Source organism: Gossypium hirsutum, chromosome D06 (genome assembly GCF_007990345.1).
Source record: "Gossypium hirsutum isolate 1008001.06 chromosome D06, Gossypium_hirsutum_v2.1, whole genome shotgun sequence".
In the NCBI taxonomy this organism is placed as follows: Eukaryota; Viridiplantae; Streptophyta; class Magnoliopsida; order Malvales; family Malvaceae; genus Gossypium; species Gossypium hirsutum.
This window is the reverse complement of record NC_053442.1, coordinates 4,123,094-4,149,795: the sequence shown is the minus strand read 5'-3', so window position 1 is coordinate 4,149,795 and position 26,702 is coordinate 4,123,094. Positions and strand designations below refer to the sequence as shown.

At 30.3% G+C, this 26,702-nt stretch overlaps 4 protein-coding genes across 4 annotated transcripts; 1 reads left to right on the top strand and 3 right to left on the bottom strand.

Moving 5' to 3' along the window:
- Window positions 1-1,020: 1,020 nt before the first annotated feature.
- Window positions 1,021-2,372, bottom strand: LOC121218226 (blue copper protein). The gene is made up of 2 exons (XM_041095090.1): window positions 2,113-2,372; window positions 1,021-1,492 (listed from the first exon to the last, which is right to left on the bottom strand). Exons 1-2 carry the CDS (start codon window positions 2,279-2,281, stop codon window positions 1,134-1,136), a joined length of 528 nt encoding a protein of 175 aa, XP_040951024.1. The 5' UTR covers window positions 2,282-2,372; the 3' UTR covers window positions 1,021-1,133.
- A 3,929-nt stretch (window positions 2,373-6,301) lies between these two features.
- LOC121218225 (myocardial zonula adherens protein) lies at window positions 6,302-8,653 on the bottom strand. Its single transcript, XM_041095089.1, has 6 exons — window positions 8,163-8,653; window positions 7,809-8,081; window positions 7,372-7,529; window positions 7,139-7,244; window positions 6,929-7,054; window positions 6,302-6,774 (listed from the first exon to the last, which is right to left on the bottom strand). Exons 1-6 carry the CDS (start codon window positions 8,352-8,354, stop codon window positions 6,640-6,642), a joined length of 990 nt encoding a protein of 329 aa, XP_040951023.1. The 5' UTR covers window positions 8,355-8,653; the 3' UTR covers window positions 6,302-6,639.
- Window positions 8,654-13,522: 4,869 nt separating this feature from the next.
- LOC121218224 (putative clathrin assembly protein At4g40080) lies at window positions 13,523-14,668 on the top strand. The gene has a single exon (XM_041095088.1). The coding sequence runs from the start codon at window positions 13,583-13,585 to the stop codon at window positions 14,582-14,584; it is 1,002 nt and encodes a 333-aa protein (XP_040951022.1). The 5' UTR covers window positions 13,523-13,582; the 3' UTR covers window positions 14,585-14,668.
- A 4,183-nt stretch (window positions 14,669-18,851) lies between these two features.
- Window positions 18,852-24,280, bottom strand: LOC121218223 (protein DETOXIFICATION 27). Its single transcript, XM_041095087.1, has 8 exons — window positions 23,874-24,280; window positions 23,229-23,770; window positions 23,067-23,153; window positions 22,203-22,259; window positions 20,898-21,136; window positions 20,030-20,148; window positions 19,317-19,406; window positions 18,852-19,234 (listed from the first exon to the last, which is right to left on the bottom strand). The coding sequence occupies exons 1-8, from the start codon at window positions 24,174-24,176 to the stop codon at window positions 19,193-19,195; spliced, it is 1,479 nt and encodes a 492-aa protein (XP_040951021.1). The 5' UTR covers window positions 24,177-24,280; the 3' UTR covers window positions 18,852-19,192.
- Between the last annotated feature and the right edge of the window lie 2,422 nt (window positions 24,281-26,702).

The window sequence follows — 26,702 nt, the reverse complement described above, 5'->3', positions numbered from 1 at the left end:
AGGTTTGGGCTGGGCTTGAACAACTTTTTAGGTCCGAGAGAAAATTGCTAAGCCTGAGCCCGGCCCGACCCATATTAAATATATATTTAATATAAAAATCGGGCCTGGTCGAGCTCGTGCAATAAGTTTTACCTGAGGCCTGGTCCGTTTTCTAAACGGGCCTAATTTTTTTCCAAACCCATATTTCGGGCCTATATTTTTACCCGAACCCTCTCATTTTTCGGGTGGGCCGTCGGGCCGGGCCAAGTAGCACAACCCATGATCACCTCTAGGTGGATCGATATAAAACTAAAATTGTTTTACACCTTTTCGTATCTTTTTGTACAATTAATATTTCAATGATCCAATGTTAAGCTTTAAATTTATCATTATGTTTTTGTTTAACAATAGTTTAAATGGAAGTAATATCGTATGCATAATAAAATTAATATGTACAAAATATATCAAAATGAAATTTTAATTAAGTGATAAAACAAATGATACGAGTTCAATCTTATTATTATTTTTTAAAACGTAAATAAATTAAAATACTCTAAAATAATTTAACTTATTTTATCCATTAGGAATTTAAATAATACAGAAATTATGTAATTAAAAAAATCTAAATCTTTTGTCATTAATCCTAAAAAATATTTTTCCCTAATTTGCTAATGTTGTCAAAGGGTTATGGGATAATTGAAAATTTTAACCAATATTCACAGGAAACATGAAACATGAAACAACAACCCACAATTATTTCCATTATATGAGTGAAAATATATATTATATAAAATTTATTTCCAATGATTTTTAAGTTAGATTGGTTGTCGAACCGGTTAGGCCACTGATTTATCAGTCCGACTAAAAAATTATTAAAAATTCAAAAGATTTTTTAAAAATTAATTAAACTATTTCAATTGAATCAATTTGTATCAATTCTCAACCCCATCAATTCAAAGTTACTTTCTAAATTGATAGCCCATCGATTTCGATATGATTCACATAACACCTCCCCATATATATAATGTACTTAATACCATAGAAAACAGAACAAGTAAGGTTCTCATTCATAAAATAAAAGCAATAATCCTCAATACAAACAAAGCACTGCCTCTATCCTGGCCAAGCCAACCACCATTTTAGCCACCAAAAGCTTATGAAACAACCATCATCACGCACAATGCGACCCAAGTTGTAACAAAAGCCAGAACCGGTGAAAGACTCCATGAAGAAGATGAATCCGGGATCTTAGTCGTCGTAGTAGTAGATGGTGAAGTGGTTGATGGTTTATCAGTGGAAGATGAAGAAGAAGAAGACTCCACTTTGACCGCAAGCTTCATGCCGTTCTCACAATGACCAGCCACACCACAAATGAAGTAGTGAGTACCGCCGGTCTTCAGATTGATGGTGGTGGCTCCGGTGCTATCCGTCGAGATTGCTTTCCCCACCGTACATGCACTGTAATCGCTAGAACTTACCTCCTCCACCGTATGGCTTGTTGGGTAATTGAAAACTAAAGGGAACCAAACCACAATTGAAAAACGTTAAAAACCATTATGAATGAATGAAAAAGGTTAAATTCTTCTACCAGTCCCTATACTTTACAAAATGCTCAATTTTAGTCTCTATACTTTTGAATTTTAAAACTTTAGTCCTGACCTAAATAGAAGGAGTTAAATACTTTCAGTTAAATTCAATTACTGGTCTTTCATTATGCGTAGTTATATATTTAGTTCATATTCTCTAATTTGATCATTCTAAGTCCTTTTACTTTTCGAATTTCAAAACTTTAATCTTGACCCAAATAATATTTGGTAATCCATTAACCGGATTTTTAGTAGGTAATATATAAAAATAACAAGCTATCCCGACATTAAATATATGATAATACCTTTGTTGCATTAAATTTTGAAAATAGAAGAACTTAATGAATTTAATAGTTATTGTTTGGTGAGGATTGAAATTTTAAAATTTGAAAAGTACTACAATGACTAAAAATGACCAAATTAAAGTATAAATTTTAAATCCATAACTTTCGTAAAATAAAGAGATTAATAGCCAATTTTAACCATAAAAAATTTGGGAGGAGTTAGTGATGGCCAAGAGATTGAGGTTTAAGAAGATCAGTAGTACCGAGGGAATCTCCAACTTTGAAGGTCTTGTCGCTAGCCCAACTACTAAAATCGACACCGGTTGCCCAGCCAGAGGCGTCACCAACATTGTAAACCGTGGCCAAGCTTGGCACAACCACCATGCATAAAACTAGCCCAAGACAGGCCATTCCCACACTTGAGCTTGCCATTTTCTTGTGGAAGAGACTAGGTGGAGAAACACTTTGAAATGAGAGTGAGGAGAATTTTGTGATAAAAATTTCTGAAATGGAGTTTCCTTTTATAATGCCATGGAAGGAATATGTTTGGTACACTTAATTCCCATGCAAAATCAATATTTTGTGAAAAGGAAACTTCATTCCAAAAGGATGTATCCCTCACCTAACACTAAAGACTTTTCAGATCGAGTTTAAGGGGCAAAGTTAGAATTTTTTTAAAGGGATTGAATTTGAATTAAAAAAATTTTAGAGATAAAAATTTAATTTCGCCATTGTATTAACATAAAATTTAACAATTTTTCAAGGGATTAAACTATAATTGAATTTTAAATTTTAGGAGAGATAGAAATACAATTTTATAATTAAATTAATTTAAAATTTTATAATTTCTAAAGGGACTAAAGAGGCAATTTTCATTTTGGGGCCACTAGCTTTGCTTATACATGCGAAGATAAACACATGTGACCTCACACCACATCTCATAGTTGTCTTTTTTTTTTTTGTGGTTCGCTCAAATGATAGATGAGGTTTTTTTTAACAATCTCTAGGTTATGATTATATTTTCTCTTTTTGATATAATACTTAGAACTACTCATAGTTTTTTCTTAAATCATAAATAGGAGGATAATGCGCTTCAACGCACTTGAATCCACATGTTCCTGCATTGATAACAATATGCATAACAATCGAGCTAGGACAAAATCTACAATAATAGATTAGTTAAATAATGGATAAGTAGGGTAACCCTAATGGGTGGCTATGTACTTTTTGCTACCAAGCCAGATCATAAGGAATTAATTATGCATTCCATATCAATTAAAGGAACTCCATAATCTCCATTGATATACTTTTAGACATTATAAGGGTGGATTGTTAGTGAAGAAAAAGCATGGGAATTCCTTTTATCTTGTTTTCTTCTTGATTATATAAACAAGTCAGTAGTTGCCATCATGAAGATTTGCCACCATTAATATTCTGTTAGAGGTTACTTTCAAAAACAGATAAAAAAGGTCGTATATATATATATATTCACCCATCTATCTAAAAACAGAGATGTTTGGTAATGCAAAACAGAGTGGAACAGTCAATATAACATGCTTGAAGATTACTCAAACAAGATGTGATATTTTTTATTAAGGAAACTCTCTCTTATACACAAAAGCTGGCATCCAACAAACAACCCTTAGAAGGGCTTTTTTTTTGTCATTGACTACATGTTCACTTAGACTTTGAAAGAAGGGGAAAAACCTTAAAATAGGAAGAAAAGTTTTGAAGTTTAGGTTTCAATTAGGCAATTTAGGTTTGGGGAAAACAATGAGGACTTTAAAAGCCATTTTATTGCCTTGCAAAAGGAATCAAATGGGGGAGATGATTAGCTAATGATTGATATTGATAATCTTTTCTGATCATGGTTGGTTCAGTTGTTTGAGTATTCGTTAGAATTTCAAAAAATGTTGGGTTTCAAGTTTTTTTAACAATTTTATTTGATGGGTGATTTATAAATATCACTTTCGATCCTCTATAAGACTAATGATATACCTCGGTCTTATATCTTTTTTTATGGAAAAAGAATTGTTAATACCCTTTGATTTTTTGTTTTGAAAAGGTTAAAATATGTTGTTAGTCACTTTATTTGTATAGAATTTGAGATTTAATCTTTGTACTTTAAAAGTTAAAAATTCAATCCTTCTATTTTTTTTAATTTAAAAACCCTAGTCCAATTATTATTGTTGTTGGTAGTTTATGTCAAAATTTGTAAACTTATATTTATTTCCTAGTAATTATATGTCACATTGTATGAGGACAACCTAACCAAAATTTTAAATTGACAAAATTTGATAGAAAATACTTACAGATTTGAAATTTTAACTTTTTAAGTAAACTTTATCGAAGGAAAAGGACTAATAGCATATTTTAACATCTTGAAAAAACTGAAACACTGAACAAAATGGGAAAGGACTTGGCTTACAAGTGTTGTCTTTGAAGTTGTCCAAAAATGGATTTGGTGAATCAGATTTTGATACAAACCTCCCACCTAACATGAGACCAAAAGTCTCCATGGCCATGATTTAAGTAACTCTCAAGTGATGTAAAAACCAAAAGGGTCTCTCTTGATTCCCCTATTTACCCCAAGTAAAGAAGCCACTAAAATCATACAAAAGGCATAAAAATCATATGCTCTTTCTAAGGAAGATGGGTTTGGTTTGGTTGGTTGGTTGAGTTGTTGGGGTCAATTGGTTTAGGCAAACTAACCTTCGGCAATGCCACTCTAGCTTGCCTAGGCCTGGTCAGTTGTTCAAGTACTGATTTGGTCACATATGAATTAAACAGATACTTAAAGTGAATATACATCCCAAATTAGGGGCCAAGTTTTAAATTAATGGGTAAACTTAAAATGTTTGGCTAAATCCTTATTTGTCAGTCAAGTTAATTTTAGTATTAGAATTTTATCTTTTGGTTAAGTGATATTGAATTTGTGAGTTGAATCACAAAATAACCTCTTTTTTTTATAGTTTGGGAGTCAGTAAACGGCATTCCTCCATTTGTGGTTGAATCAATGGAAGCAAACCGGAGGCGCACGGGGCCGACAAATTAGGGTCTCGTCGGGGTTGGAATGTGGGAAGGTAGTCTCTGCAAGGGAATTTCAAGACAAACGGAGACAGTTTTAAACAAGAAGAGATGATAGTTTTAAATGTTTGGAGAGGGTTTGTGACTTATGTGTAAGTTGAATTTAGGTTACTTTATTTATTATTTTTTCAGATCGATTTTTGTTGCAACTATTCAGTACCCAATGTCGGCTCAAATGGGGTGTTTATTACTAATTTTGCATAAAGTCCCTTGAATATTTGGATGGTTTCACCGATCACACCCTTTTGTGGACCCCCTATCCCAACCTTTTTCTCATAAAGCTTAAGATTCCTTTTGCTCTTCACTTGGGTGCAATCTTCTTGCCTTCACCCTTTTAGGCTAATGGGACCTCAGACTCACCAAGGCGGCCAACCATCGCCACAAAAGAAGAAAGCCCATATAATATTTTTCCAGAAAAAAAAAATTTGTTTTACGCATGCTACATGTAATAATGAGGTAATGAAAAAAAATATCATTCTAATCCTTTAAAATATCAAGATAATGATAAAATTAAGTTCTTAATAATTTCTTGGACAGCTCACTTTTTCTTGAGAAATTCATCCGTTTTTCTTTTTTGAATTATAATATCAGGATAAAGTCTGAACAGAAATTTATGTGTCTATTGAAATAATTATTCATAGATACCAGAATTTTAATACAATTTGCATACATTTTGTTTTAAATAAGATAAATTGTTAAAATGTCATTTTATTAGATTAAAAAATAAAAATTTAAATTATTTCTATCTAAATTAAAAATATTTGTAAAAAGAGTTTTCTATTTCCTCGAGAAATCTTTTTTTTTTTTAAGTCTAGATAAACTTATTTAAATTCTTTTTTAACCTAATAAAATATCATTTCAACAATTTATACATAAAAAGGAAAATTATACACATAGATAACAAGATTAATGAAATGTGAAATGTGAAAATTGAAAATTGAACCTAAAAATTTAATTTATACAAATGCACCAAATTAAAATCGATTTATAATATTGCAAATTGTATCAAGCTCATGTATAGTTTTGATATTTATCCCGATTAAAAACATTTGATAAAATTTTAGGGCAATTTTGCACCTTTTCAAACAGCGAACTACAGTGTGTAACAGCAAGCAGAAAATGTACAAATGATAACAACTAGAATAGTGGATATAGTTTAACTCTTCTTCTTGTTGGCATCTCAAAAGCTTAGCACACAACAAATGTGAGAATAGTGGTCCATTGTTAAATCCCAGAATTTTTACAAGGCCCAAAATGCAGTCAGTGTGAACCCACAAAAACAACAGTTTTTACTGTGAAATGAAAGGATTAGAATTGAGCCTATAAAACAAAGCTAAAAATCTCCGAAAAATTAGAGTAGTTAAGTAATGTGCTAAATTCACACGCATTAATCAGAGACTGCCAAAACAATATGCATCTAACAATCAATTTTAGAATTGCTAAAATTTCTCTCTACAGCACTACTTGAGCTATTATCCATTCTATGATATCAGATTAGTCAGGACTAAAGAAAAGCAGAAGATGAAAGAGTTACTTACACCTTTAATAAAAAAAAGGGGGAGGAGGGATTTCCTTCCGGTGCTTGGGAGCTATCTCTCACAACTACAAACATCTCAGCTTCAGAAAAGCTATATGTAAATCTACTTCTACATCATCATTGTTGCAAAGAGATTAGATCCTATCATGCACGAGATTTTAAGTATTCACTTGTGCATTCTTAAGTCAGGGGAGTTATGCCGCAAGGGTGAGAGAGGCTTCCTTGCTGAATCTGGATCAGTGAAATCAATCTTCTTCTCAATTGGACTGCATATCTTGGGACTTGATTTTCGCTTGTTTGTCTGCGAGAGAGTCAGGCAAATAATAGCACTAAATCAATGAATTTGTGATTATGGACTAAACACATGCAGGAAATGCACTTAGTCTTTACATGTGAGAACAAGCACTCGTGCAAGACAAAACAGATACAGAGAACCCAACATATTCCCTCCTCACCTTCGTAGATGCGCTACCAGAATGCTTCCCATCAGAACCATGGAGGTTTTTTTCTTTGTGGTATTGCCTCAATAATCTTTTGTTCGCTTCATCCAATATGTTGTTTTCTTCAAACAGAACTTTGACCTATAGGGATAAAAATATCTTTTTTATGACAAGGAATATGCAAATTTCAACGAGCATGCAGTGTTCGAAGTTCTTGGTTATTACCTCATCTTCAGCTTTACAAAGGTTCATTCTGAGATGTTCTTTGTCTTTCTCAAGGGTCTTTACTTCCACAGCCAGTGACAAAATTTTTCGAGTTGAAGGCCTCAACCTACAAAGCAAAACAAGCCAAAAAATTGATTCAGAAATATGTGAGTAGTCTATCAGGGAAGAAAGCACATATATCTCCATTAACCAACAAAGTTGCAGATGAAAGAAATAAAAGAAGAAAAAGTCACCTATTCCACAGTTTAAGCATCTTTTGACATGGTTCAAGTGAATTATTTGCCTCCAAGAATGCTCGTCCACACATAACTTCATCTTTAGAAATCAACGTTGATAGAACCGACTCAAGCAAATTCTCTTCCAAAGCAGTGCCCTCAGAAGATGAATCAATCTTCAAGGAATATATATATGCTTATCAGTCACTTCAGAGGTATCATAGTACTAAACAGAACTATATATGATGGCGGGTTTTCTAATCAAATCATATAACATTAAAAACTGAAAACAATCTACTTAAAGCAGTTCCATTGTGTTCAAGTTATGTCATCTAATGGTTTTCTCATGCATGCTCAACTAAGTTCAAATGTTAACTAAGGATCCTCAAGTCAGCAATATCAACAATTGAAAACAAAGTAAAAGTTAATTAATTAAAGGAAAATTTTTAATTTACCCCTTGGTTCTCATAATGGTGCTTGTAGAACCTTAATTCTTCAGTTAATTTCCTCAATTCTTCTTCCAATTCATGAGCCCTAATCTCAGCTTTCTTTGCCCTCTCATCAGCTTCATTCCCAAAATCCATCAACGCTTCCCTATCACGATCATAGAGCGAACACTCTCTTTCCCATTTGTTACACTGAGTCAACAGATTCGCACACTCCGCCGCAAGCTTCTGATTCTCCTCCACGAATCTCTTCAACGCCGCCGCATTCATATTCGCTTCCGCCTTAAAAAAATTCAATATAAAATGTCAATAATTCCACATTTAAATAAAACAAAAATAATACTCAAAACTGAGTTAACGAACCTTTGAGCGCTCGATGATTTGATCTTTCTCCTTCAATTTTGAGAGAAGGAATAAGCACTGGTCACGGAGTCGACGCTGGGCTTCTTCGGTGGAGCGGAGCTTTAGTTGCAAAGATTGAGTGGAGATTTCAAGACCTAAGGAATCTTCAATTGTTTCTTTAATGTAATTATCAACTTCTTGAGGAATATCCATGTCTTCCACAATTACTCCAAAAAAAATAGATTCTTGAATAATCCTAGACCTTAAAAGACCTTAAAAAAAATTAAAAAAAAGTTTTCTTTTGGAGGAAAAAAATGTAGAATGAAAATGAAAGGAAAAAACAGGTGGGAAATTAGGGATTTCTAGGAAATGAATTAGGGTTTTCTTTTTCTGCAAGGGAAGACAAGAGAGGGAGGAATTTTCTCTCTTTTTCTTGGACTTTTTTTTCCTTTTGCTGGGGTTTTTTTTTTTTTTGTGAGGAAGTTTCAAATGGAAAGAAAAATAGCCGTTAGAGTGCGATTTCGAGGATCAGATCTAAAAATTTATAATTTGGTCCCACACTTATACCTGGCAATATATTTTTTCCCTTTTTAATATTTTTGGATAAACTACATCCAAGATCTAAATTATTAGTAATTTTAAGTTTTAGTCAATTAATTTTAAAAAGTTACAAAATTGTCACTAAACTATTCAAAAGTTTTCATTCAAGTCATTGGGCTGTTAAAATTGATTATGTATGGCCTTCTATATTTGCATCGCCTGCACCAATCTCTAACAATATTTTTCTACCAAACCTATTCCAAAATACAAAATCTTTTAAAATTTTAATATGAATTATAATAAATTAATTTTTTTTAAATATTAATCTCATGTTCTTATCATATCTGTTCTTTTTTATACAATGGCTAGAACTACCCGTAACCTCTCTGTAACCCTTAAATAGAAGTATAATGTGTTTCAGCGCACAACAATGTCAATCGAGTTAATACACTCAATCCGCATCAAAAATTTAATTTTAATGGATGAATTTAGGCTTTTTGAAGCAAAATGAATTTAGCTTTAAAATAGTCATTAACATGAATTATACAAAATTGATACTACTACAAAACTCTTAAGTGTGTTAATTGTATCAAACATTTCCAAAGTATGATCCCAATCCTAAAAAGATTCTTAAATTCTAAATCATTCTAATTACATCTTTAAACTATCAAGATTATATCAATTAGGTCCTTTCATTATTAAAATCGTTGATTTAGCTATTAAATGTCACATTAAATCTTATGTGACATGGTTTTAAACTGTTATGATATTCTTTTTTCTTTTTTCTTTTTCTTTTTTGTAGATTGATACTTGATTCTTGGTTGACTCATTTCTTTTTTTTATAGAGATCTTTAGTTTGATTCTTGATTTGCTTTTCCATTTTATTGTGTGAAAATTTTGTATCGTATTAGCCTTTGAAATTGTTTTCAGTGTATGTGTGTGCGCACGGTTGCATGCGCACACTAAGCAGTCATTTTTGCCCACCTTGAGGGCAGCAATGACTGAAATAGACTAGGGTTCCAAAAACCCTAGTTTGCAAAATAAAAATGACATGGGCTTGGGCCATGAAAATCGGACTAGAAGACATTTGGACACTAAAAATCAAGTGGGCTACAAATTTAAAATCAGGCTCAAATTTGAAAAAGGAATTGGGCCAAAAGTGGATTTGGACCCAATTAAGCTACTACTCAAAACTGATTCGAGGCTTACAATCTAATATGGATTTTTTAAAAAGATTTGGGCTTAATAAAAACTGATTTGAGCTGTTAGCTCTTGAATAATTTGGTTTGAAACCAATTTTGTTTAATTTTTATTTTAAACAGAAATTTGATTTTTTTTCTTAAATTTTCCAAAAGCAAACATGAATGGAAATCCAAATATCCACCCATTTCAAAATTTTAAAAAATTAATAAGAAAATTTTAAAATTAGTTTTAACTTAATTAAAACCAAAAGTGAATTAGAAACAATTCAGAATTTATTTTAATTGAATTAAACCAATATCCAGTTTAATTTAATTTATTTTTTAAAAATTTAAACAAGAAAAAAAAATCAATTTAATTGATTTCATTTTAAATTAAAATCGCTAAAATTTTATTAATAAATTCAAGTTCATTGCAATATTGTTAAAGTACTTTTTTTTGTTATTCTAAAATATTAAACCATTGATTTAAATTAAATTAAATTAAATTAAATTAAAGGTGTAAACACTTAGACCTGAGCTTTTAAATCCACAAATTAAAAGGATTAAATTCTTAAAAATAAAAATAATGAAATTAAACTTCAAATACACGAAGAATATAGGTACTTAGAGCAGAAATTGACCTTGTCTTAAATATATTTATTTCTTAAAGTTTTAGTCACATGTATAAAAGGGAATGATATTTAAGTTAAAATGGAAATGAAAAGGAAAGAAATTCAACATACGCAATCACGATATTCATGATAAAGACTCAAAAACATACATTTGACTTCCAATAATGTTCTAAAAATTCTAAATGAACGATATTTTTCCCCTAATCCTTATCCTAAACCTAAATTTGCTTAATGAAAGAGTTTTCGATTAATCCGAGTTTTTCATATAATTTTTGTTAAAGTTGTTGATAAGATTCGATTAAATAATCGGTCTTTATTATTTAATTTTAACGTTGTTTTTATTAGGGTTTGTAATTGATTCTTTCTGATTCTTGCTTAAAAAAAAGCTAAATGTGCTTAAGGTCCAATTATTTTATTAGAATTTTCGAATTTAAAATATTTTCAAATATATAGGATAAAATACTAGTCTATGAAAAAATTCAACAAAGGAATATTTCATAGGATGGATTTTCTTCGAAAATAAATAAAAGTTTATTAGAAAAAAAACATTTTTGTTGGCCAAATTCTAGTAAAAAAAATAATTTATTAGTTTAAATATTGAGATTTTGATCATTTTGATGGCTTGTGTAGGAATATCACTTACGTAAATAATGCGGATGTATAGGTCTTATCCAAATTTATTTTTATACGAATATGATTATTTAAACATGTATTGTTTTATATTTGCAATTGAAATAGTATTTATAATCATACTAAATAAATAAAATGTCATTTTATTTTGCTCGTTTATTTTTCTAGGCCCGAGCCCAATCTGACCCGAAAAATAATTTTAAAATTTTGCCCAAGTTTAATCTAGATAAAAAAATGTTAAATCTGAGCTTGGTCCGCCCGTATTAATTTTTTTATAAAAAAATATAATATATCAAATAGACCAAAAATATTAAAATAAATGTTTCCTAACAGATTAAAAATACATATATAAAAAAAGTCTTTATACTTAAATAACACTAACATAGTTGCAACTTAACAAGCAAATCCCTCTAAAATAGTAGTAAAATTAAGAATAAAACAAGAATTGTACAATATCCAAACAATAACAACAAAATAATAGCAATATAATAGTGAAATGATATCAAAACAACAGCAAAAGGCAATAGAATTTTGTTTGTCAAATTCAGGCCGAACCAAAAAGTCTTGCTCAATGCTCGGTCTGTTTTCTAAACGGGCCTTATTTTTTTGTCCAAACCCTCTTATTTTTCGGGTGAGTCTTCAGGCCTGGGTGGGTGGCCCGACCCATGATCAAGTCTAGAGTCGATTGAGCACCATCTCAACAATGAAATTACTAAAGTACCATCTCACATACAAATTAAGTTGTATTTTTATAAGGGTAATTTTGTCTTTTCATATAGTATATCAATGAAGATTTGAACCCAAAACATCATACATGATAATCAATTAACTTTATCATTATAACCAAAACATCAATTTAATTTTTATGTAAATTTTTAATAAATATATTTGTTACGAATTTTTTTTCACGCACATTATAAATGGTCATAAATCTAGTATTTTTTTCTACGTTTTCTAAACTTCCCACAACCCCTCCTGATTTATTAACTAATCAAATTAGAAGAAGATTACGCATCTTAAACCCGTACACTCCAAAAAATTACAATAAGAACAATACCGATAAAATTAAAATTCAGCCAACAACCTTTTGATCTAATGACAAAAACATTAAATTGTAGATGCAAGTGCTTGAGTCCAATCCCGAACAATCTCAACTTGAAATCTTACGTCTTTAATCGTATACTTGGTCCTAATTGATATGCTAATTACTAGAACAACTCGTTTTAATGGAAAATTCCTCTAATTAATTATATTAAATGGAATGTCATTTTCTAACACGGCCGTCCCTATAACTAGTCAAATTTCCCAAAATAATTCCCGTAGCAGAAAACGTGGGAAGTTGACGAAATAAACTCCCTACTTTTGTAATTTAATTAATTAATTACTTAACTATTAATTATTAAAACAGTCACTTTTATTTTTCTTAGATTACATTTTAGTCATTTATGTTTGAAGTGTTATGTTTTATTCACTTATATTAACGTGTTGTAACATTTTAGTCACTGAACCATTAATTATTGTTAACAGTGTAACGGTAAGCTGGCGTGACACGTTAAATCATAATTTCAAACAAAAAATTTAGGTTAAATTATACAATTGGTCCCCATTTTTTTTCGTTTTGAGCAATTTATGTTTTTTCTTTTATGCTCTTTTAACTTTCCTTTCTTTCTTTTTTTTTCATTCTCTTCTGTTTCTCCCTCTATTTTCTTCCCTTCTCCATCTCTTTTAACGTAAAAGAAAAAAAAATTGAATTGCTCAAAACGAAAAAAATTATAGGGACCAATTGTATAATTTAACCTAAAATTTTATTTTGAAACGATTATTTAACGTGCCATGTCAGCTTACCTTTACATTGTTAATGACAATTAATTCTCAGTGACTAAAATGTTACAACACGATAATGTAAGTGGCTAAAACGTAGCATTTCAAACCTAAGTGACTAAAATGTAACCCGAAGAAAACAAAAGTGACTATTTTAGTAGTTTACCCTTATTTTAATTAATCATATATTTTACCGGTTAAATTAAAATATGTTGTTATTCCTTATACTTAAAAAAGTTAAAAAAAAAAAGAGTCTTTCTATTATTTTAATTTAAAAAACTCAATCCTATTATTAAAATCGTAAATATTTTCTATCAAAATTTGTCGATTTAAAAATTTGATTAAGCTGTCCTCATATGACCTCATATGACATGGTATATGATTAATAGAAAATAAAGATGTTAAATTGATAGATTTAATTTTTGAATTGAAAAAAAAAAGATTGAATTTTTAATTTTTAAAGTACATGGACCAAATTGAAAATTATAACAAGTACAGGGACTAGCAACAGATTTTCACTCTTTTTCTTTTGCCGTGTCTTTTTAAGTATTTATAGCTTGTCGTAAGAAATCGACATGAACTGTCTTCTTTTCCTTTCTTCTTCCTTCAACTCTCTATATTTGTAAGTGTTGTTTCAATGGGGTATCACAAAAGGCTTAGAATCGTCTCCGGAATTTTAAAAGACAAGGGTTCATTAATCAAAACAACTTTATCAACGAAGCGCCACAAAGCTTCCGCTCGTCGCGTCATTCTACGCGCCACCACCCACGGCTCCTCTGTCCCCCCATCAGATCACCGAATTGCCGCCGTTATAGGCCTCGGTCATGGCTCACGTTTCACAGCATGCACTTGTATACAAGCCATCATGGACCGTCTACACCGCACCAAAGATTCATCGGTCGCTCTCAAATGTCTCTATACAATCCATAACATAATAAACAAAGGTTCCTTCATCTTGAAAGATCAGCTTGCGATTTACCCTTCTTCCGGTGGCCGGAATTTTCTCAACTTGTCGACGTTCCGAGACGGTTCCGATTCAGAGACATGCGAAATGTCGGCATGGGTCCGATGGTACGCCGGAATCTTGGAACAAAATTTGATGGTCTCGAGGGTCTTGGGTTATCACCTTAACTCACCACGATCCAAGAACGAAGTCATAGGGTTTTTGAACTCGGATTTACTAAAGGAACTTGATGTTCTTGTTAATTTTGCCGATTATTTGGGTAATGTACCGGCCGATTCACTTTATCTTCAACGGAAGAGCTTGGTACACGAGATTGTGAGATTGGTTAGCGAAGATTATAGATCAGTACAACGTGAAACCTTCGTCCGAGTTACGGAACTCGGTGCGAGGATGGTGAGTTTGAGTTGGAGTGAGTGTACTGAGTTCCTGAGTTGTATAGACAGGTTCGAGGGTTGCAAGGAGAGGATAGCTGTGTTGTTGGTGAACAGGAACAGGAACGATGATTTGTGGGGTTTAATAAACGAGACGAAGGCGAACCTTGTGGCGGCGATTGAAAAGAAGGAGAATGAAGGGAAAATGGTGGTGGTTGCAACGGCGGACAATGAGTCGGACAAATTGACTCGGTTTAGCCAGTTGTTTCGGTTGGCGCCTAGTGGGCGGTGGGTTGAGTTTTGACCGAGTCACTTCCTAAACTGTTTTTAGCCGTTGTTTGTAACTTTCCCTTTGAATGGTGTACATAATCATTTGAGGTTCTTTTAATTATTGTAAAGTTTTTTTAAATATCCACGTGGCCTTCCAAATTTATGAATATTCTTTTTCTTACAATTAATATATTTTTGAAAATTAATATTTTCTAATAATATAATTTTTAGGGTTTCAACTCGAGTGATTGCAATGTTGATAAAAATATTTACTATCAAGGACGGAATCAAAAAATTTTAGATAGTGGGATCAATTTTTAAAAAAAATTAAAACGTTTATAACTGTCATAGAAATTAATGCTTAATATTTTTTTTCTTATTGTTCTTCTCCTGCGTAAACTTTCTTTTAAAATAGTTTTATGTTCTTACTCACGAAGCTAACATACAATTAGTAATTTTTGTTCACAAAAATAAAAATAATTTAAGTGATTTTTAATGACATGATAATACAATATATCAATTTTCACAATAATCACGCAATAAATAACAAATTCTAAATGAAAATGTTAATTTTTAATTAATATTCAATAAGTTAAAGATTATAAATACAATCGATCCCGATTTATTTAAGGGCTTGTATTAATCAACCTTTAAAAATTATTATTCAATTACAATATGAATATTATACAAAATCAATATCTCAAAATTATTTAATAAATAAAAAACTAAATCTTGCATAAATTTTTTAATCTATCACAAGAAAAGTTATGACAGTTGAATTGATTTTTTTTCTATTTTTTTATTAATTTATTTATCAACCCAGACCTATCGTTTAGATAAATAACCAATAGCTTGACTAGTTTAACCATCAATTTGATAAAAAAAACATTGGTTAAATTCGATATTACATCAAACATACAACTTCAATTTTATGAAGTTTATGTTTTGAGACATGCTTAAATTAACAAAAGTAAAAAAAAAAAAAGTAACGGAAGGTGAAATTATTAACATGTATTGAGTTGAATGGTAAGAATTTCGATTCCGCTAAGTAATATGGATTTGAGAATTAGAAGTTTTATAGTATAAATTGTAAAAATGAAATGCATATTTTACGAATAAATTAGTTGATATTCAATATAATATTAATATATATTAGAAAAGTACAAAACAATAGATTTTTCAAATCCAAAAATATTTCAAGAATTTCAAATTCATTACTAAATAGACATATAGAAATACTTAGATTAGAGAAATTATCATGAACATATCCCTATCCATAATTATCTAGGAGAAGGCAATATCCTAGATGCTATGAGGAATTTTTCGCGCAAAAAAGTTTTTAATTGAAGAATTCTTCATTTTTGTCTTAGAAATAAGATCGATATTGAGTCCTAGGTTGATACCAGTACTAAGAGTAGCAAAAATATTAAAACTGTGGTTAGTAATTATCAAATAATTAATAAAATGAACCTTTTTTTATTTCACAGTTTATCAAGATAAAAAAATAACCCATCCAATAAAAAAAGAAAGCATTTTGATTGAATGAGACTGAATGAAGAAATACTAAATCGTCCTATACCGAATCTAGAACTTTGGTTTTTCTCAGAATTTGTGCTACTATATAATGCATATAAGGTGAAACTATGGATCATATCAATAAAATTACGATTCTAAATAATTTATTTCAATTTATTCTAATTTTGAAATTCAAATCCAAATTTTTAAATGAGTAAAATTTTAAATTTAAATTTTATAAATTAAAAAAAAATATTGATGGAATTTAATTTACCACTTATTTAAAAATTTAACTTGAATTAATTTCAAATTTAATAGAAAATCATGCAATTATGGGACGCTAAATAAGTGGAGATATTATGAAGGCTTGATGTTGTGAAGTGCTGGCTCATCAAATTGCGGTGATAACGGTCGATATGTCCGTAGATGTCCAACTATGATTCCCTAAAATCCCTCAAAAGGTGTGATTGGTGGTCCTTACTGCTAAGATCCTTTCCAGTTTTGAGCTCATCTTATTCTTCGGCATTAGCCTGCATGATCCTTGATGTTTGGCCTCATATTTATTTTATTCTCTTTTTATGGGTAATTTGTTTATGATTAAAATATGCCATAGTTCTAAACTCTTCACAAATTCAGAATTTAATCTTTGTATTTTTATTTTCAGAATTTTAATTTACTTTTTAAATTTCAAAATTCAGGTCCAATTATTAATGTAAAGGTATGTCTCGCATTTTTCGGGCCAAACAGTGTGTCACGACGAGAAGAAAGCCTTCGTCCTGACGACATGATGCCCCCTCATCACGACGTGGCGACATGTTCCTCAAGTTTTTCAACTTTCTTCTCTCAATTAAACTTTGTTTTAGTTTTCCACTTAAACTCTAATTAACTTAGGGATATTCTAGTCATACATGCTACGAATTTTAGCCTATAAATAAGCCTTAGTTACTCTAGATTAGAGGTGCTCATAGGCCGGGCCGGATTGGGTTCGGGTCCAAAAAATTTGGCCCGAGCCCGACCCAGCCTGAAATATGGGCCTAAAATTTTATCCAGGCCTGGCCCGGGAAAAAAATCCTAAGCCCGACCTGTCCCGACCCATTTTTTAATAAACACCAAAAATTTATTTTAAAAATAAAAAATATTTTAAAATTTTAAAAATAAAATATATATTTATTATATATTCGGGCCGAGCTGGGGCCAAAAAAGTGGTGCCCGAGGCCCGGCCTTTTTTTAAAACGGGCCTCATTTTTTTTGCCCAAACCCATATTTCGGGCCTATATTTTTACCCGAATACTCTCATATTTCGGGCAGGCCGTCGGGCCGAGCCGCCTGGCCCATGAGCACCTCTACTCTAGATTTAACATAACAGAAATATTGAGATTGAGAGAATTTTGTTTTTTGTTTTAAACGGTTTTTATTTCGGGGGTTCGGGTTTTTCCTTTTGATTCTTTTCATCTTTTGTACTCTCTTTTATTATAGTAAAATATTCCTTTGTCCGTGGTTTTTTATCCTCATTTGACGAGTTTTTCTACATAAGATTTGCATGTTCAATCTTGTCGTTTTTATTTTATTTACTCATTCATTGCATACATAGGTTATTTCCCTACAGTTAATAATGGTATTTTTTTTGTTAGATTTGTTAGTGTGACATTTTGAAATAAAAAAAATACTCACATTGTAGCAACATAACTAAAAATTAACATTATAATAAACTTGAATTTAATGAAATAATTTTAACAAGATTAACAGTTAAACCTAAATTTTAAAATATGAAAAATGGAAAAACTTATTTCCTAAAAGTAACACATAAACTAAATTCTAAATTTATGAAACCTACACCTTTTGTTTATTTTAATCTTACTCCAAAAAAACCATACTTACATTGTATTGTATACAGCTAGATTGGTTAGCAATTAATTGTTTGAGTTCATTTGTCCTTTTTCTCTACCTTGTTTTCATCTCTTTAATTTATGCTCATGTGTCTCTATCCCTAAGAACCTTTATCGTTTTTAATTGGGTAAATTGCAATAGAGGTAACCTAATTAGTAATTACTAGTACATTTTCTATTTTATGGTTAAATTCTACTATTACCTCTTGTACTTTGCAAAAGTTATAAATTTAGTCCACATACTTTAATTTGACCAAGTTTAGTCTTTGTACCTTTTGAATTGGACAATTCTAGTTCCCATAGTTTTCAAATTTTAAAATTTTAGTCCTAACCCAAATGGTAACAGCTAAGTACGTTTGGTTTAATTCAATCACCAATTCTATATTATGCGTATAGTGGTAGATTTAATCTATATTCTCTGATTGGATATTTTAATTTTCAACATTATGTCTAAAATGGATATTTTAACTTTCAACCACAATTTTTTCTCGACAATGCTGGATACTTGAAATTAACAAACCATTCTTTTTTATAGCTCTTTCCAAAAGCACTTCTTCTAAACCGAGTTTTTCAAAAGCAATTCTTAATCACAACAACAATATCAAATTGGAAGTCTTAAACCAAACTTTTAAAAAGCATTTCTTTATAACAATTTTCAAAAGCAATAAAAAAACTAGCCCATATTGATATTTTGTTAATTTTAAAACTATAAAATCTCTAGAATCAACACTCTAATGGTTGGGTGCAGTGGTAAGTCACATTGCATTTTTAAGGGAAAACGCATGTTTGAACTTTGGAGGACGATATTTTTAGGAGGGACAACCTCTAACCTAGAATGTGGACCATAAAACAGAAATGAAGAATTAAAAAAGAGAAAAAAAAAGAAGGAAGCCAGCCCCATGCAAAGTAGAAGAGCCCAATTGTAATAATTTGGTCCAATAAATCCAAGAGAATTTTCAAACCCAATCAAAAACAAGTCCAATGGCAGATACGCCATAGTTGGCTGAATCAATGGTTGAAGTTGCTGGCATCAATGGCGAAAAATCAAAGTGTTTGGAGTTAGAAAACAGGTGAACACTACATTTTTGCTTATGATATTTAAACAGGGATGGAAAACATTGAACATTATTTTGAAACAATTAACAGGTTTTTATTGGGAGTGAAAGTTTAAGGTGTCCCAAAATGTGCAAAATTCATTGTCCAATTAGTAGATCCCTTGATTGTGGGTTGCCGTGGTTTGATCATTTCGCCCACCTTTTAACTCTCTGCTTAGCCTTTTCAGCCTGTAAACAAAGTGATAAATGAGACAATGTAGCTGTCTTTAAATGAACCAAAATCAATGTTTGAATGTATGATGCTTCTAACCTCCTTTTCCCAATCTCTTTGAATTGTGAATATAGCCAAAATCACTGTCTGAATAGCTGTTCCTCCAAAGATCATCCCACCCCAAATTCCCTGGTTTTACCATTACAAAATGTTGTCAATTCTGATCCAAACTCAAAAACATGAATCAAATAAACTCCAAATCTATACTCAACCTTGATACCAACTCATATCCACCTATCAGTTTTGATACCAACTCAAGACCCGAGTCTTATAAACTCTAAACTTCATAGTTGATCTAATCTAATTTAATCATAAAAAGTTAACAATTCACATCCATTTCACTCAAACTTGAATTAACAAGAACTTCAAATAATTCAAACTCGAAATGACTTGAACAAGTAATTTGTATCCAAAGTGACAAAAATCCTAAACGATCTAAACTCGTAATAGTTCAACATAAACCCAAAATGACTGAAACCAAAACAACCTTAATCCAAAATGATTCAATTCAAAATTGATATGAACTCAAAGTTAACCCGAATAAGCAATTTAAATTCAAAGTGTAATAACTTGAAATGGTCTAAACCCATAATGGCTTTACCAAAAAAAGCCAAAATTATAAATCAAAATAATCCAAACACGAAATGATCTAAAATGACTCAAATCCAATCTAGAGGGTGTTGTAAATGGTAAAATAAAGAGATTTTAAGTCGAATTGTCATTAGAACTCGGGAGGGTTAAGAGGGCCTTACCGAGACACCCAACTTGAAAACCCATCCCATCAAAATCCCAAGCGGGAGTCCAATAATATAATAGCAACCCAAGTTTATGTAAGCCACCGTTGCTTGCCACCCTGATCCAATTGCCACTCCTACAATTTACAACAACTTAGAAATTAAAAATTATTACCGGATTGAGTCTTAACTCAATTAGTGCGAGTATTATTATTAATGCAAGAGGACGTGAGTTCTAGTATACTGAAGCACATTATCCTTCTAATTATGGGTTGAGGAGGGGCTATAAGTAGTTTTAGGCATTGTGTCAAAGAGAGCAAATATGATTAATATACATTTCTACTGTTAAAAATTGATGTGGTTGACAAAGAGAGTTACACGTAGTACAAAGATTAGTTTTAACAATAAAAATGTATGAAATTTTCAACAAAAAGATAAGTTTACTCTTTTATCTAACATACAAACATTATTTTGTCTTTTTCTTAGTAGAAAGAATAAAATGCTGCAATCAACTCTTAGTATAAGGATCTTACGATACTTTTACCTTTATATGCCCTTACAGTATGAAACTTTTTTGCGCAAACAATAGTAAATGTCACCTAATTATTATTTTTTCTCTTTTCTGTCACATAATTATGAAAAGTTACAAAATAATCATCTAATTATTAGTAAATTTATTTTTTTGTTACCTAACTATTCAGTTTTGTCTTTTTAGTCACCGACTTGCTAATCGTAAAAATAAAAATACCAAAAAATCAAAGATAATTGAATGACCATTTTATAACTTTTCATAATTAAATGATCAATTATTAATAAATGGATAACTAATTTCTAATTTTTCATATTTATATCACTACTAACGTAAATTATCCCGTTTTCTTTTTACCTGATAAGACTGGCTGAACACTGTTGAGTAGAATGGTGACGCCTAACAGGTAAGACAACTTATCAACTTCTTCAAGGACATCATTGCTGGATGTGAATATCAATGCCACTTTATCACGAAGTACCAACACTATCACACAGAAGAATAGTCCAACAATTGTCGATTGCACGATTGACACCTTTGTAGCAAATTTCGCCGCTTCCGAATTGCCTGCTCCTAGCTCATTTGCCACCCTTACTCTGTCAACATCCGTCACCAATTTTTACTCTTTTTTTTTTTTAAAAATAGGTTAATTAATTTACATATATATCTATGGGTTGGGATATTTGTCCAAGTCCGAAAGATTGCTTGAATTTTAGAAGAGTTTATATAAAAATATTAAACCCAAAAAATAAACTTAAGGCAAAAAATTAGGCTTGTTTAAAATATGGGTCGAGCTCAAGTTTGAACATTCAAGACTCAAGTCTAGCTCGACCTGTTTTTAAGTTTATCATATTTTATATTATGTTATTTTTATATATATTATATAATTTAAAACACATTTTAAAAAATAAAACTATAATAAATATATAATATTACTCTAATATAAATATTAAAATAATGTTAAGATGACTATATAAAAACTTTCAATAAATAAAAAATATATAAAATTTTATTAAAAATTAAAATAATACAATATAAATATTTTTAAAAAAATTTAAAAATAATATGAGCAGGCCTAAAATGGATTTGGATTAGTCTTTTGCAAATATGTGTGGATTTGGACAAATTTTAGGCTCATATTTATGGCCGAGCAAGGCTTGGACAAACATAAAGTATGTTAATATCAAGCTTAGGCCCAACTCGAATCCGACCCGACCCATGAACACCTCTAATTAGATCAAAGAACAAATTGATCTTTTTTATTAAATTTTTTTTTCCAATTTTATTGTTAAAACTTTATCTCCGCACATTAACATGGGATAAACGTGGCACACCACATGTCACTATTTTATTATTCCGTCAGTTATGTCAGTTTTTAATAGTACAAGTTAATAAAAAGTTTAATAAAAAATCAATTTACTATTTAAACTAATATACATGGACTAATTTATTATTATTTTATTTCAACATATTTGTCAGTATATACCTTTTAATTTATCAACTTATATGTGGCACTTCAACTATAAAATGAGTACATTTTGAAAAATGAAAACCAAGTGATCCTTCGTCAATCTTCTATCTTAACCTTTCAAATAAATTGGACAAAACAATTTTGGCGTCTTTAGTCAATTCAATAATTAAGATCAGATTTTGAGTCCTTACCCAGTAGCAGCCAGGAAAGCCAGTGGAATCATAAGCTCCCATCCATTGATACTCATACTGCCAAAATTTACCGACCGGAAATAATGTCAAGACCCCAAATCCAATTCACAAAAAACCAAGAAAAATTATGAAACAATAGAGACATGATGAAATTAGTATATTGGTCCAATTTGATTACCTGTTTTCATTTTAGTCATCAAAATGTTAAAATCTTTAATGACGGTTAATTATACACGTCACGTCATGTTTGTACTTTCATTTTAGCTACTCGACTTTTAATTCTCTTTCATTTTAATCACTCAAAAAATATCATTTTTAAGTATTGTTTGAGGTAAAAAAAATTAAAGTGAAAAGGAGGTAAAAATAAAGTAATACACTAAAAGTTAGATGACCAACTAGGTAATTTATCCTAAAAAAAACTAATAATCCATAAAAGTTAGTAGAGTACTCATTAAAATTAACCAGCATTAAAGTTTTAAAATTCATTAACAGTTTTATTTAATGCGTGATTTATAAATACCACTTGCAATAATTTTTTTTACACATAAATAATATATAAATAAAATTTTATTATACTTTAAAAATTATTTACTAGAATAATATGTTTTGAATAGCCTCCTAAAAATTTAATAATAAATTGTCATTATTCATGACGATTTGAAATTCTAAAGTGATAGAAATCATCATGAATGACCATAATTTAATCGAAAAAATTTAAAAATTATTCAAAAACGTAAATTATTATTGAAAAGTAATACTTTGGTAGCATATTATACGATGGATGACTTCCTACCTAAAGTGTTATATATATTTATTTATTTATTTATTATATACTTATAAAAGTAGGGAGTAAAAATGACGTACCAAACGGATAAGGCATCCACAGCCAAAGTTGCATTTGACAAGTATCCAGTCATCAATATCAGAATCCGATAGTACCAATTTTCCAAGCTGCAATTCGATTGAAATTAAATACCAACAAATTATACACACATATTTACTTATGTATATGTTGTTTTGATGTACCATAGCATGACTCCAGAGGCAGCAGAGAGTTTAAGAAACTCCCATAAGCCATTAAATGCTTCCATCGAGTAACCGGTCCATGACAAAGGACACCCACCGAGGACAGTGTAGCTATAAAGCCCCAAAGCCCCAACCCACCACGAAATATCCAACGCCAACGAAGCACCAATCACACCCCAGTCCAACACGTTTACGAACACCCAACTCGTCAACACATTCACCCCTAAGGCAACAAACGAGACATAGGCTAACACCGCAGTCTTCGACTGGCTTTGCAAGAACCTTTGTAATGGGAACTGAAACGCAAAGCTAAAGTGCAAAGGTATCATCCAAATCGCCGCCACCCCCGACATCTCCGCCACATCGTCCGGCTGTCCTAATAGCTTTAAAACCGGGGTAGCAAATACGTAAAAGGGTAACAACAAGAAACAACAAAGGAGTAAAACGATCCATGATCTTTGCATGTAAATGCCCAACATGTGGTATTCTTTAGCACCAAAAGCTTGTCCACAAAGGGTTTCTAAAGCACTCGCCATCCCTAGCTATAGTAAAATGAAAAAAAAAAAAACTAATGTTAAGAGACAAATATGGTAGAAAAACTAATTAATGGAACAAAAAAGAAAGTTTGATCTAATGAAAATTTACTAGGAGGCCAAAGTTGAAGCCAACGATGACCGTATTGGCTATTGAAATAGCAGCAAGCTCAACATCACCAAGGTGACCAGCAAAAGCTTGGGTTATAATGTTCATGGAGTAACCAGCAACACGACTGATGATTGAAGGTCCTACGATGGCCCATAGCTTCTTTGTTTCGATCCATAGCCTTGTCCTCAAGTCCTTTCCTTCTACACCATCTTCATCTCTCAATATAGTTTCTTCATCATTTGAACTTGGTTCTGTTAGTAAAGGTTGATGGTATTCGTCACTGTTCCGATGGGCACCATCCATTAGGGAGACAAAAATAAAAAAATAGACTATGGGCTATCTTAGATTTGCTTGAGAGAATGGTAGATAGATATACTTAAGGTAATATATGCATGGTAGCAGTGTTGTACACATATACGGCACCTTGATTACATATTTATTAAATAAAAGGAAACACGAAAAACAAACAAGTAAAGTTTTTTTCTAAAAAAAATAATATTAAATAATAATTAATTATAAAAATAAGTGTAAAAATTAAAGAAATTTTTAAGTCAAAAGGGTGGTGCTGGTGGCACCATTTAAAACATATTCACTTGTGAAAAACAAAAATTTAAAAAGTACTCGCCGACACGACACTAATATTTTTTTTTTGTAAAAAATGATTAATGATTGTTCAAAAAGTTGATCAAGCAGAATGATTTGCATTTTAATAAATAATTTGTTTTCGTAAATAATTTTTACTTTTAACTCTTTTTTTGTAATTAATTATTTTTTTAATATTATTTTTGTAAAAATGCAGAAAACATAGAGAGTGATATATTAGTATTGTTTCAAGAAAAAAAAGGGGTAAATTTGTAATCTTTTTTTATTTATTCTTTTACCTTTTTATTTGTATATTTTATAGAAAATAGAAAAGGAAAATTGTTATTAAAAAATTAAAATCTAAAATATAAGTATATATGCCATTTTTTCCTTTTACTTTTTCACCCATGTGCCAAAATCACTATTTATGAAACTTTGGTCAATTCAGGCCAGTTTTAAGCCAACTCGTCCGGCAGTATGGAAAGTTGAGTGGGACTGAACTTTCAAAATGTGAATCCCGAAATCTTAGGGTATGAGTTTTATTTTGTTATTTTAATTTAATTTAAAAAAAAATTCAAGTTGAGTAAAGGTAAAATAAAATTTGAGTCGAATTAAATCGAGTGAAATTATTTAAGTTGAATTAAAAAATTAAATATGTCAAATTAAAATCTTGTTACAGTATATTGTATAACTAATTTTATGTTTGAGCACGTAAATTTAAAACCATATATATTTAAAAACTTTTTTAAAAAAGAAAAAAGAAAAAGATATTTTAGTATGATAAACTTGAGTAATTATTTTACTTATTTATCTCTCAAAATTATTATTTTAGAAAAATTTTAAAATTTCAACTTTCTTTATATATTCTTTAGATTTTTTAAAAATACAAATTTTTAAAATTGTTTTGATCTTTGTTTTTTTGTAATTTTTGTTTAGAGAGACCAATTTGTTCATTTTCGAAATTGACAGGGAACAAAGGTGTATTTACACTAACCTGTTATTTGAATTGTAAAATTCAACTCGATTCGAACTTGAAACTCGAATTACTTATGCGAGTTGACTCGAATAACTCGATTCGATAAACTCGAAATTTAATTTTTTTCGAATCGGATCGAGTTTTGCTCAACCCATGAGTTCTCATGAAACATGAGTTTGAAAAAAAAAATTAATGAATAAATTTTAAATCACATTGATAATGACTCAAAAAACAACTGGATACATTAAAACAGTACATTTGAAACATGCTTTTGAGTACTTTACAAGTCTTTGAAGATGTTTGATGAAATTTTAAACTATATTTTCTCCAAATGACTTAGGAAACATAGTATAAATATTTTAAACTATATTTTCACCAAAAGCTTGGAACATTACAGCTAACAATCTCCCTTTTTCGATATGACAAAAATTTCAGAGAAATTTGTATCATGAAAGACTTCCTCTGAAGCGTTTGAAGAAATATACTAATTTTAAAAAATAATAATTTATGCGAAAATCTAAGGATAATATAAATGCGTCCTGGTTGCATAAAAGTTCAACCAAGTTCATGCCCGAAGAAAAATACCAATAGTTAACAAGAAATGTGAACAAAGTATGGATTAAGAATCAAAGAATTACATGCTAAGGATAATTCAGTAAAGTCACAAGCAATTCTTATTTTTAGTACTCCCCTTTAAGTAAAGACAAACAAAATGATACCAAAAATTAATATATTGTTATATTAAATTGGAGCGGAACCATTGCGATGGGCGAAGTCAAGAAATATTTTGGAGGGATTGAAATTAAATTAAATTTTTTTATGAAAATTAAAATGTAATTTTTTCAGTATAATTAAATCACAATTTTATAATTTTAAAAAGGACAAAACATAATTTTATTATATATTAATTTATAATGTTTTAAATTTAAAAGAATTCAAATTAAATTTCACATTTTTGGGAAAGTACACTAACCTATGCCTCTAGTGTCACCACTAATGAATAGGTGTTTGACATCAAAAATTTTTGTTTAAATGCCTTAATTAATGCTTTAATTATCCATTTATAGTTCTCCTAATGAATTAAAAACTGAAAAAAAAATGAATGGTCAAAATAACGTTAATTTGGTGTGATAGATTATATCGGAAGGTTTAAGGTTATTTTGGATGGGTGGTGCGTTTAGTTTTTTTTTCATATTATAATATCTAATTTTATCGTTGTAGTAATTAATCTCACCGTTATTACTATTTTTACACTAATCATTGATAAACGT

Bases quoted from the DNA above. Each gene is read 5' to 3' on its own strand.
- LOC121218224 (XM_041095088.1), top strand. From the start codon at position 13,583: ATGGGGTATCACAAAAGGCTTAGAATCGTCTCCGGAATTTTAAAAGAC.
- LOC121218223 (XM_041095087.1), bottom strand. From the start codon at position 24,176: ATGGATGGTGCCCATCGGAACAGTGACGAATACCATCAACCTTTACTA. The intron at 22,260-23,066 runs GTACGTCATTTT...AAATTTTGGCAG, and splicing joins GTGGATGCCTTATCCGTTTG to TATGAGTATCAATGGATGGG. The intron at 19,407-20,029 runs GTAAGGCCCTCT...TGGTAAAACCAG, and splicing joins TTTTCAAGTTGGGTGTCTCG to GGAATTTGGGGTGGGATGAT.
- LOC121218226 (XM_041095090.1), bottom strand. From the start codon at position 2,281: ATGGCAAGCTCAAGTGTGGGAATGGCCTGTCTTGGGCTAGTTTTATGC. The intron at 1,493-2,112 runs GTACTACTGATC...GGTTCCCTTTAG, and splicing joins CAAAGTTGGAGATTCCCTCG to TTTTCAATTACCCAACAAGC.
- LOC121218225 (XM_041095089.1), bottom strand. From the start codon at position 8,354: ATGGATATTCCTCAAGAAGTTGATAATTACATTAAAGAAACAATTGAA. The intron at 8,082-8,162 runs GTTCGTTAACTC...AATTTTTTTAAG, and splicing joins AAATCATCGAGCGCTCAAAG to GCGGAAGCGAATATGAATGC. The intron at 7,055-7,138 runs GTAATAACCAAG...TTATCCCTATAG, and splicing joins TTTGTAAAGCTGAAGATGAG to GTCAAAGTTCTGTTTGAAGA.